We start from the raw sequence: 12,130 nt of genomic DNA, 5'->3' as shown, positions 1-12,130 counted from the left end.
TTGAGTTTGATTTTTGCTCCTTTATGATTTTGTCTTCAGTTCATAGACAAGTGTATGTGACCTACACCTGCAGGACACACACCACGGTCTTGTCACTTCTAAATGAAAGGTTTCAATCATCACTGCCTCATTCTTTCCTAGGTGCCTCTTAATTTCGTGGAAAGATCACTTATACCCACGGATGTGACCTAAGAAAAGAACAAAAAAGGGAAAAATAGAAGTTTGATGGAATCCATGTATATAAAAGCAAAAAGAACCCAGTGTACGGTTCATGCATCACGGCAGCTACCATAGGTGGCAATGTGCTGTTTATCACACTCTGCAAGTTTGTATTCAGACTTGCAAACCAAGTGAGCACTACTTCTGCCCCTTCTCATAGGAAAGTTTCAAAAGCTTGTGCACTCAAAGGACACACAGGTGACCTCGATGAGTGAAGCAGGTCCTGATAAGACAAGGGTTGGTGGAAACCAGCAAACTGAAGACTGTCTGACCACACCCGAGAGTAGAACTGCGCTCCCGTCAATTGTTTCTATGGGGAAATGGGAGCCAAAGCTTTGTCACTGAAAAGTTGAGTCTGCTTTCATTGATCTTTCCAGATGTCAATCATTTCATTCATTCATTTAAAAAGTATTTCTTGAGCATTTATTACGTGGGAGACTGTAAAAAGGCACAAGGGTGACAGGGGAAACCAACACACAAGAACTCTTGGCACTAATGGAGCTGAAATTCTAATGGAGTTTCTCAACAGACATAAATTTTTGATGTGTTTACATAAAAATATTTTTCTATACATTTGTCCCCACAGGCTTGTCCAAAAACTTTTTCTCTGTGCTTTTTATATGAATAAGATTAGCTTTGGATCAATGTTTAGAGACAGGTAGCTGTGATTCAAATCGAGACACAGTAACCTAAAGGACAGTTTTACCAATGACCTCAGGTTTACCCTTCAACCCCAGAGCCCCACTAAAGCCACCTAGTTTGGAGAGGCAGCTAGAGGGGCAGGCTCACTGATGAGGAATAGAATGGAGATGAATCATAAGTTATTTACTTGGGGGGAGAACTAAACTATAGTTGGGCTCCCCCACCACCAAAAGTTCCTGACACTAAGAAGTGAAGTTACACGAGACATAAAGTCAGTGTACATTAATTAATTGTATTTTATATACTGGCTACAAATAATTACATAATAAATTTAAATAAGAGCAATTCCATTTATGTGGACATAGTAAAATTATCCAAATATGGAGGGAAAGGAGACAGATTATGTAAGGTAGAAAAATTTTGCCAATTGCCTATGTGGATTGACTAAGAGTTCAAGTCTGAGTCTAAGGCATTGCGGGATGAAGAAGTAACCAGGTAATTTCAGTATTTCTGAAAGTAGAGAATCAAATGACAGTAGCCAAACAATTGGGCTCCTAGGGTATTATACAAACATATTTATACAATGGTAAAATTAGTACAAAATACAAGCCTTCTTAAATATCAAAAGACACATCAAGAGTGGGAAGGAAAGAAAATTAAACAAATAGTAAAAGATTAGATGGAGTCATAGTAATAGAGATGTATATATTTAACACATACATTATATATAATATATAATTCACCTATATGTATATATCACTATTCATTATATCTATAACTACACATTATATTATATATCGCTATCTATATTTTATACAATAGACACTAGATAACTCAAGTCAAGCATATTGATCAATTGCCCACACTAATACATTTAATATGCTAAAGAAATTACATTCTGTCCACAGATGGACTACTTTGTGGCTGAGAATGGAATCAAGAATATCAAACACACTACGGTGAAGGAATCTCTGGGATAACTTGTTGAGTGAGAACAAGAAAGTTGGAGACAAGTGTATATGGAAGAAAACTATCTAAGAAAAAAAGGAGATACAAATATGCAAAAATTATATTGAAAATAGCAATGAGGAAGAAGACCTTAAATTACAAAAAGAAATATGTATGAAGGAGTCAGAAAACTCATGAAAGGAACAGCATTACGAACATGACATCATTGAATGGGAATCTGACTTTGTAGAACTTCTTTTGGAACCATAAATACTTTGCAGAATCATAAAACAAAATCTAAATTCAGAAGTTGATTCCTAGAAATAAAAAGAAAACACTGACGGCATCCATGCATGTAGAGGTGACACATGGTTCAAGTGTTCATTTCAAGAGTTTATAGCTGGAGGGACACGGGTTGTAGTCGGATGTGAAGATCTGAGTGTTCCAGATGTGACTGATATCAGGCAGAAAGGAGGAGAAGATGAAGTTTGTTTGTTTGTTTGTTTTTAAAGTATGTCAGGGAAAACCATAGGAGAGGAGGAGGCTTCTGAGCTGGAACTTAAAGGAAAAATACGTTGCAGAGTTGATGTGAGAGAAAGGATTCTCTAAGGACTTACAACAGCACAATGAAAGGTGCGGAGTAAGTACTGTCGACACGTCGTAGACTGTTACAGGATTTAACAACCATAATTCACTTCCATGTGAGCTGTTGGAGCACAGCAAGAACCTCATGGCTTCCATCAGAAGACAATCAAGACAGCGACTAGAGATCATTCAGCAGAGTATCGGGCACGTGGCCAGCACTCACACATAGTAGCCATCTACATTATCTCATTTTCCACTGAGAGCACAGAGGACTTAAGTACATATGCTTGTTTTGGATATGAATTAATTCAAATTACTGAAACAGTACCAGAAAGAGATGCTTTTAATAACAATTTCTATACAGTGCAAAATCCATTGCATATGTTGGCTTATCAAAAGACAGGTCCAACACACTCACCTTTAGCATATATTGTGTGGAGAAGATTCCTGAGGGTATCAGTTCATCTGTGTAAATGGTTCTTACCATCCTAAAGGAAAAACTAACAGCTCACTCTTGGGGTCGGCATCACAGTGAGATTGGACCATCTCTTGTAACCCCTGATTCTCTAATCATCCAGGAAACACATCCAGTCTCCCCTCATTGTATAAAAGCATACTGTCAACAAGCCTCAACTCAAATCACAGTCTCCCCACATTGTACTCAAAAATCCAATGATGAGTCTTTCCTCCTACTTCCTTATCAACATTCCACCTGTCAGTAGTATGCATTTCCCCCACTTTGACATAAAAAGAGATTTGGCATTGTGATAGCCATTCTCAAAGGATTGTCATGGAGTCATACACAAAGAAGGAACAAAATGACACATGTAAAAACTGAATATTAGAATATCACATGATATTTCCAACTAAGAAGACACACTAGGAGGAAGAAACATGAAAATGGTTTCACATGGTTTAAGAAGCTTCAGTGAATCATAACACTAGAAAAAGGAAATGATGCTTTTCTTAGATATTGGTGTAATTAGCATGATAAAGACAGTTATCAACTTAGTAATATTAATGGAAGCCCAGTAGGAAAAACAACAAGGAAACGGGGTTGCTTATGGTAATGTCAGCTAACCTCACAGTATAAAAGGGGACAGGGGTAAGGAGACATTAAGACTCAAGAAACCACCTCCGTGGAAACCCACTTGTGGAACCCCAATCCTTGCATTGACACCATGGTCAGCTCCTGCTGTGGCTCCATCTGTTCTGAGGAGGGCTGTGGCCAAGGCCTCTGCCAGGAGACCTGCTGCCGCCCCAGCTGCTGCCAGACCACCTGCTGCAGGACCACCTACTGCCGCCCCAGGTGCTGTGAGTCCAGCTGCTGCAGACCCCCGTGCTGCCAGTCTGTGTGCTGCCAGCCCACCTGCTACCGTCCCAGGTGCTGTGAGTCCAGCTGCTGCAGACCCCAGTGCTGCCAGTCCGTGTGCTGCCAGCCCATCTGCTGCCGCCCCAGGTGCTGTGAGTCCAGCTGCTGCAGACCCCAATGCTGCCAGTCCGTGTGCTGCCAGCCCATCTGCTGCCGCCCCAGGTGCTGTGAGTCCAGCTGCTGCAGACCCCAATGCTGCCAGTCCGTGTGCTGCCAGCCCACCTGCTGCCGCCCCAGCTACTGCCAGACCACCTGCTGCAGGACAACGTGCTATCGCCCCAGGTGCTGTGAGTCAAGCTGCTGCCGCCCCAGATGTTGCATCTCCATCTGCCAGCCCCAAGCTTGCTGACGCTCCAGCAGCTCTGGTTCCAGCTGCTAGCAACCCTCTTGCTGCATTTCCAGCTGCTGCCGCACCTGCTGCTGCCTGCGCCCAGTCTGTGGCCAGGTCTCCTGCCACACCACTTGCTATCGCCCCACCTGTGTCATCTCCACCTGCCTCTGCCCCATGTGCTGTGCCTCCTCTTGCTGCTGACTCTCTACCTGTAATCTTTGTCATGCTGTGAATGTCCTCACAAGCCATAAAATGTGTTGGAGCCAGCCAGCGACTGGGGAGTGGACTTTTACCGGCCAGTCTTCTCTTTCTGATTTGGCATTCAGACTTGGCACTCAGTTCTAGGAAATGACAGATGAAAACACATCTGTCACATAATTTTAGCTCAGATCCAAATCCATCTATTTTTGGATCAGCAACATCTTCGTTCCTCATATACACTGATTGTGATCTGAAATGACATTGTTTCCATATGTTCTTAATAAAGACAGCCATTTCCCCTGATTTTGAAATCTCCTGATTTTTTAATGCTTTGGCTTGTGCATGCATGAGTGTATGTGCATGTATTTTTAACTATCAGTTTCATGCCAGGGACCATCTTGCCTCAAATGTAGGAGAGCACATTCAAGAGCAATTACTTATGTTGGAGTCGAGACTCCACCAGGCATTGTTGTACAACATGGTCAAAGTTATTCAACTGCTTCAAGCCTGTGGTTTTTTCTTCTGTGAAACGGAGATGATACCTAATGTTCTTCAAAGGTTCAAAGACATAAGACATGTAATACACTCAGCACAGGTGAGGTGCACAATGTAAACTCTTAAGAAATATCATTTTTATTGTTACTGCTATTGAAACACCTCCCTGGGCTAGAATACTATCTTAGCATGGTGTTCTTTTTGACAGAAGAGCAAAGAAAGTGTGCATAAAGGTTTTGCTGTCCTCTATAATTCAAAATTGAGTTTTGGTATACATCACAAATATCCCTTAAGAACTCCAGTGAGTTGAACATCATAAAGTCAACTAAAGTTCACTTGACTATATTTCTAGTTCTAGTATGTTCCATCACTGGTTGTAGAAATATCAGGTATTTGACCTACCTCAAGTACTTTTTCCTCCTTCTTTCAACTTCCCTTCTTTTCTTCCTTCCTTCCTTCCTAAACATAAGACTATTTCAGAATACTAAGTGTACCATCTAAAGCCAGATTTCTGGAAATTCATGGACCCCACGATAATTTTTCCATAAGCATTTGAAAGCATTTTATTAATAGATGCCCCAAATTTTAGTATTTCCAGATTGAAGCCCCTTTATAATTTTGGACTCATATTATTGAGGTTTCTCCGTCATCCTGATGGTTTTATTCTCCCACTTGAGTCTTTCATCACCTTGCTTGGTCTTAAAAGCACATGGGCAGGATATTTTTTTGAGATTCAGTTCTCTCATTCCCAAAACTCAGGTAAGAGTGATCCTTCTTAGCTGTGAAAATGTGTCACAATATGCACAATAACATCATTTCTATACAAACATAAGAGTCTATAAGTTTTGGTTCATAATATGAATTATATTAAAAACATTTTAAATTCAAATTTTGAATATATTAGCTAAGCGTCATATTTCCAAACAACAACCCTAAGAGTTGATTGTTAATTATAACATTTTTAAAAAATTAAGATGTTAAAAGACAAAGGTGATAGAAGCTGACATAACGTGGGCTTCATTTCAACATAGGTTGGGAACTACATTCTCAGTATAGCATAGAAACGTCTCAGACATTTTCGGCTTCACCTTTTGCAACTTACTCTGAAATGTTCTACAGCCCTTCTTTTCATACACTAGAATTAACAAATCTTTTATCTTCCCATATGTTTTTCTTTGATAACTGCTAATTATAGGATGCAGGCTCTGATTTTAACATGGTGCTTTATCAGCTAGAGCTAAATCAAAGAATGCAGGTGTACACTGTCTTTTTCAGTATTAAAATATCTGAGGCTTATAATTCTCTGTTTTTGCAACAAGAACTGTGTCACAGTGGGAATGAGATGGTGCACTGAATCTGGGTAATAAAAGGACTCTTTATAGAGGCATAGAGTTAGCAACACAGACTAGCTCAGCACCTGAGGCCCATAATAGCAAGGAACAGCGACCCCTATGCCTACAATGATATGGGCGAAGCAGCCAAAGGGTGGCATGCAAGACTTCTCAGGATGACGACATACAGGCACTCAGTGTGCAATACTGCCATCAGGGAGAGTCATGGTGCACTAAAAGATCCAAAAGTGATACAGGAGATACTGTGGTAGAAAAAACCACAGAGATGAAGTTACAAATGGCAAAGTGTGGCTGGAGTGATCATTCTCTGGTCCCATCAACTTTCCCTAATGCATAGTTGGTATGGATTTTAGGTGCACAGAGCATCTACTAAATCTTCCCTTCATTCAGTTTTATTTAGTCATGCTAAAGCTGAATTTTTAGAATTGCTTAAACCCTCCAGGTAGTAAATACTAAACAATAAATCATTCTAGAAGAGCAACAAGAGATAACTGCTCTTATTCAGGAATAGCTAAAGCAGGAGTTTTAATTCCCACGAACTCCCTCTTAACAGTCCTATCTGGCCAGTAGATAGGAAGACGGTTCCTGGAGTCTAACAGTGGACTCTCAGTGATGAAACAAGATGATTCCTCTGAATGTTTCCACTATAACTAATAGCTAAGAATTTACCAGAAGCACACATCTAGCAAGCCTGATCTGTCATTCCAGGCTCAGCTAGTGCTTATTTACAATGCCAGCCTCAGAGTCCAGCCAGGTGCAATTTATTTTCTCGTGGCAGGGAACCCAATATCTTGGACTTGGACTTGTAACCATTAAGAGGTAAGCATTTTAATATAAATTGATGATTGTGGTTCTAATGCACGAAAAATCATTAATGAATTTTAAAAAGCAAGCCCAGAAGTAGACACAAATATGTAAGGGAATTTAGGATATGAGAAGATGGCATTGTTAGTCAGTGGGGGGAAAATGTATTGTTCAATAAATGATGTTGGGCTATGTTCATATCAGATTTTAAAACATTTGAACCATATATCCTATACCTGTATAAATTCCTAACAGATCAAATATTTGAAAATGAAAAACATGAAACTTTGAACTTAACAGAAGAGACTATGGGACAATGCTTATGCAAATTTACCACTGGAGCAGCCTTTCAAAGTATGACTCCAGCCCTAGAAGCCATAAAATAAAAGATTAATAAATTTTACTGTACCAAAAGTAAATATCTACATGGCAAAAACCACATAAGCAAAGTCAAAGAAGAAAGACCAGATATCCATGAGCTACCATAAGATCTTGTATATATTTCCCTGTGCTCATGGAGAAAAAAGGTGACAATGAATATATGTATGTTCATGTATAACTGAAAAATTGTGCTCTACACTGGAATTTGATACAACATTGTAAAATGATTATAAATCAATAAAAAATGTTAAAAAAAAAAGAAACATTTAAAAAAAATAATAAATAAATAAAAGAAAGACCAGTTAGGAAAAATATTTGAAATTCACATTATACAAAAAGGCTTATTTTGATAAAAAATTAATGTATAAAGACTAAACCAGCAAAGAAACATAAAAACATAAATTACAGATAATATGGAAAATAGTCCATAATTTTCCTTACAGAAAACGAAATACCAGCCCTGTAGCTCTTAAACATCTGAGGATCTGTTCTATTTCATTTACAAAAAAGGAAATGCAAATTAAAATAACACGGAGAAACTTCTCACCCACCTGTCATATTGACCAAAACAGATAAATAGATAGGCTGATAGATAAATGTCTATATATTAAAAATATGTCTATATATGTATTTATGTATCTGTGTATCATGTGTATTATTGTGTTAATAAAATGGGGGAAAACAAGCACTCATGGCTTTGCTAATAGAACTGTAAATTGGTACATCTGTATAGAAGGTGAAGTTGGCATTATCTAACAAATATTATAAATAAATGTGTACTCTTTGATCCAGCAATTCTATTTCTGTAGGAATTCACCCTACTGGAAATATTCACACATGTGAGATTATGTTTAAACAGGCTTATTCATTGCAGCATCACCTGTAACATCCAAAGACTGGAGCAGGGAGGGTAGAGCTGAGTGGTAGAGCGCATGCTTCGCGTGCACGACAGTCCAGGTTCAATCCCCAGTACCTCCATTAATTTTTTTTAATTAAAAAAAAAAGAAAGAAAGACTGGAAACAAACTAAATGTCCAACAATGTCCAAGATTGTTTAAGTAAATTATGGTACATTCATAATTGGAATCCTATGCAACTGTAAAAGACAAAGAATGACAAAGCTGTATGTATACTATCTGAATGCTTCAGGTGAAAACAGCAAAGCAGGAAGCGCATGACCAGTATAACACCGCTTGTATAAGTGAAAGAAATCGATAAATATCCATAGTTGTTTCTTATGTGTTAAATATCCGCAGAAGGAGTCACAGCAAACTGAAGACTCTGCCTGCCTTCAGGGAGGGGAAGAAAGGGGAGGCGGGTATCTTTTACTTTTAGATTATATATATGCATGAAAAATCCATGCATAAAATTTTATCTGTGCATAAGTACATATAATATATAGTGAATGCCATATATATATATATGGCATATATATATAAAATTAAATTTAAAATATAAAATATAATGAAGTAAATATTAAAACCTTTCTCCGGGGACTATTTACTGTGTTTCGGATCTTACTCTCCAGTGCTTCCCTATCCAAGACAATGACAAGCAACCCTGAAGCTTTTTCTGCACTCCTTCCAAAGGGGATCATTTTCTTTTCGTGTCTTAGCAATGCTGGTTTTGCTGAAGCTCATGTGGATAGAAACGGGGATGGACATAAAGAGACTGGCTGCAAACCACAGCCAAGCTCGGTGGGCGTGACCAGAGGACTGATGCAAACAGTGGGGAGACTTGGGGGTAGGGTGGGTTTCTAGCCCCTTAGGAAAAATGGTGGGTGGGCTCTGGTGGCATCAAATGACAACAGTTACCTCTTTCAAGGCAGCTTTATTTGGTATGTACTTCCCCTATTCTCTGAGAGAAAAATTAAACAGTGAGCAAGCATGTTTAGGGCATAGAGATAAATTCCAAGGGAATTGTTTAAATATTATATACATATATATTTTTTTCCTTTAATGCAACATAAATGACTTATCATCTGGAAGGGGCAACAGATTTAATTTTAATTACTTAAGAAAAACATACAATGGTCATAGCTAATTAGAAAAAGAAACAGGGGAATATATGAATATTGAATGTCAAGGGATCCTTAGGCCCGTAAAAGAGAATCTGACTCAAGTTTCTCAAGATACACTTCCACAGACATTTGCTGACAGCAGGGTTTTTAAGGACTCCATGTAAGTTTCATGTGCAATATTTATATGTTAATATTGCACTCTGCTTGGTTAACCTGGAGCAACACGAGGGGAGGGTAAAGAATTTCTTTCACATCTGATTTTTCAGAGAGGCAGCAAGTCTAGTGGTTAAAAACATGGACTCCCATGGTGGGCTGGCTGGGATCAAATCACAGCTCCTCCACTTACTGGCTTTAAGCCTCCCTGTGCCTCAGTTTCTTCATCTGTAAAGGGAGGATTACCATGGAAGTTACCACACTGGATTGAGGGGACTAGAAAATGAGTGTAATGACTGGTAGTAATGTGTAAGGCACTAGAATACTTTCATAACGTGCTGGCTGATGTGTTGTTATTCCAGCATCCAGCAAAGTGCTCAGCACACAACCGTCAGAGCCCAGAGGGGGAAGGAGGGAAGAACAGAAATTCCATAATCCATTGCATTTTCATCATGCTTAGGCTCCTGAGAATAGATATATTTAGTGCATAAAGGTGCCACATACTCCATTCTAATTTTTTGATGCAAATATCTCCTCCTTATCTCTAGCTTCGGTTCTCTTCTTCTTCTCCTCCTCCTCCTCCTCCTCCTCCTCCTCCTCCTCCTCCTCCTCCTCCTCCTCCTCCTCCTTCTTCTTCTTCTTCTTCTTCTTCTTCTTCTTCTTCTTCTTCTTCTTCTTCTTCTTCTTCTTCTTCTTCTTCTTCTTCTTCTTCTTCTTCTTCTTCTTCTTTTAGGGCAACTTATCCTTTCTGATTAATTTATCCTTTAAAATTTTTAATTATTAGCTTTTAGGAGGTGGGGGCATAAGATATGTATACACACACACATATATTTATAAAATATATAAGCAGTTACACTGAAATATCTTTTATATTTTACAAAGATCTCTCCTTATATCTCTATTCAATTTGGCCCAAGTCTGTGCAGATGTGTTCTTTGCAATAACTCAGTGACGCTCTTGCCAGCACCTGATGCTGTGAGATCATGTCTCAGCCTGCCCCACTTCAACCTTTTAAGCAATGTCTCCCTCATTCTGGCATTTCTAAAGGCAGATCAAAAATTAAAATAAACAATACATAGCATATATATTATAGTACGTTCTGACCTAAAGGCTTTTAATAGATCTACTATTTTTTTCTAGAATTCAAGGCTACCCACGATCTCTACCACATTCCAGGAATCTCAACTTATCTCTCATTACTTCTTAAAATAGACTTTGGAGACACATCCCCTTCACCATCACAAATTAGGGTTATTCCCAATCTCAACTGTTCCTCCTCCTTTTGAATCTCCACTCTGTTCATCCATGTGAATAACATGTGTTCTCAAGTTCAGTGTGTCTTATTTAATGCCCTAGACCAAATCCTCACTCATTAAATAAGCATCTCCTTTATCAAAAATTCATTATATTTCAGGCCCTGGGGATAAGATGATGAATAAAGTATTGTCCCTGCCCTGATGGAATTTATATTGCAGAGGAAGCCAGATGCCCCAGTGCATTTCTGGCAGAGGATGATACGGTAGAACCCACGCACACACAAAGCATAGCAGAAGTGCCTTGGAGGAAGAACTTTACTTTTCATGGTGACCACGAGCATACTGGAGGAAGACAGCTTTTGAACTCAGTGGTAAAGGATCACTAGGAGAATGTTAAGCTCACGAGACTTTGCAGGAAGAGGGAATATCATGAAGGCAATTTGTTATTTCCTGGAATATTGTTTTTCTCTGAATGCCTATGGTGATAAAGAAGATCTCTAATTTAGAAGCATAATCATATGTGGCTTTGGTTATAAAACGCTGTATGGATGCAATTTCTATGCAATTACATATAAGATAGTGACTATTATTTATATTCCCCTTAATGCTTCTAAGAAAATCTTAAACGTAAGTGATACTACAAAAACTGCTAGGCATTTTAGCTTAGAATATTTGGAATATATTTTAATAAAATATTCATAAAGCAAAACCATGACATATTTTGATATTTCAAAAGGCAGATCAAAATTATTGTCTTAATTACTCTGCCTCAGCCTAGGAGACATTTCTGAAGATTGTCACTGATCAAACCCAGATGACTCTTTGCTAAATGAAAACACTGAGTCACTGCTAACTGTTTCAAAATGCATCAGGGTGAGGAGAAATAACACTGCTTGGAATATTATAGGAATTTTGTTAGCTCAAAGACCAACCTGAATACACACAATGAATCATAAGTTTTCTCATTTGTCCCCGACAAAGGAGGGGCTTACTTCCTTTTTCCCTACCAGCATTCCATATGATTGAAACACAGAATTTCCACAGAGATCCTAGTCTCATCAGAAGCTCCCCCAAAGTCATAGCAATGTGAGAAATAGACAAGAAACGGGGGCCCATCTGTGTCACATGATACACAGGGACTGAAGTCTTATAAAATTTCAAACAAAAGAAGACACACAAAGGGTGATTTGTGTGGGATCAAGGGGAAACTTGAGAAGAGGGAAATGAACATTTGGTATATAGTCAGAGATTTTTATTAGAAAAACACTTAATAGAATTTACTAATTGTATGTGTAGTCACATAAACAAAAACAAGGAAAGAGTCCTTCATAATCACAGGAGTCCCTCAGATGGGTATAAAAGGGGACATGTG

General features: G+C 38.6%; 1 protein-coding gene across 3 annotated transcripts; it reads left to right on the top strand.

The window, feature by feature from the left end:
- The first annotated feature begins 3,496 nt into the window (after nucleotides 1-3,496).
- On the top strand, nucleotides 3,497-4,602 carry LOC102518679 (keratin-associated protein 4-9-like). Of its 3 annotated transcripts, none has more exons than XM_032498158.1 (3): nucleotides 3,497-3,771; nucleotides 3,803-3,853; nucleotides 4,049-4,602. In XM_032498158.1, exons 1-3 carry the CDS (start codon nucleotides 3,576-3,578, stop codon nucleotides 4,327-4,329), a joined length of 528 nt encoding a protein of 175 aa, XP_032354049.1. In that variant the 5' UTR covers nucleotides 3,497-3,575; the 3' UTR covers nucleotides 4,330-4,602. The 3 variants fall into 3 exon arrangements, with proteins under 3 accessions (XP_032354049.1, XP_032354048.1, XP_032354047.1); XM_032498157.1 differs by having other exon boundaries at nucleotides 3,803-3,928; XM_032498156.1 differs by having other exon boundaries at nucleotides 3,498-3,771; nucleotides 3,803-4,602.
- Nucleotides 4,603-12,130: the final 7,528 nt, after the last annotated feature.

The sequence above is a fragment of the Camelus ferus genome, chromosome 16, assembly GCF_009834535.1.
Source record: "Camelus ferus isolate YT-003-E chromosome 16, BCGSAC_Cfer_1.0, whole genome shotgun sequence".
Classification (NCBI taxonomy): Eukaryota; Metazoa; Chordata; class Mammalia; order Artiodactyla; family Camelidae; genus Camelus; species Camelus ferus.
This window is presented reverse-complemented; position numbering and strand designations above follow the sequence as displayed.

Coding starts and splice junctions, on each gene's coding strand:
- LOC102518679 (XM_032498156.1), top strand. CDS start 3,576: ATGGTCAGCTCCTGCTGTGGCTCCATCTGTTCTGAGGAGGGCTGTGGC. Junction 3,772..3,802: donor CTGCCAGCCCACCTGCTACC/GTCCCAGGTGCT, acceptor CAGCTGCTGCAG/ACCCCAGTGCTGCCAGTCCG.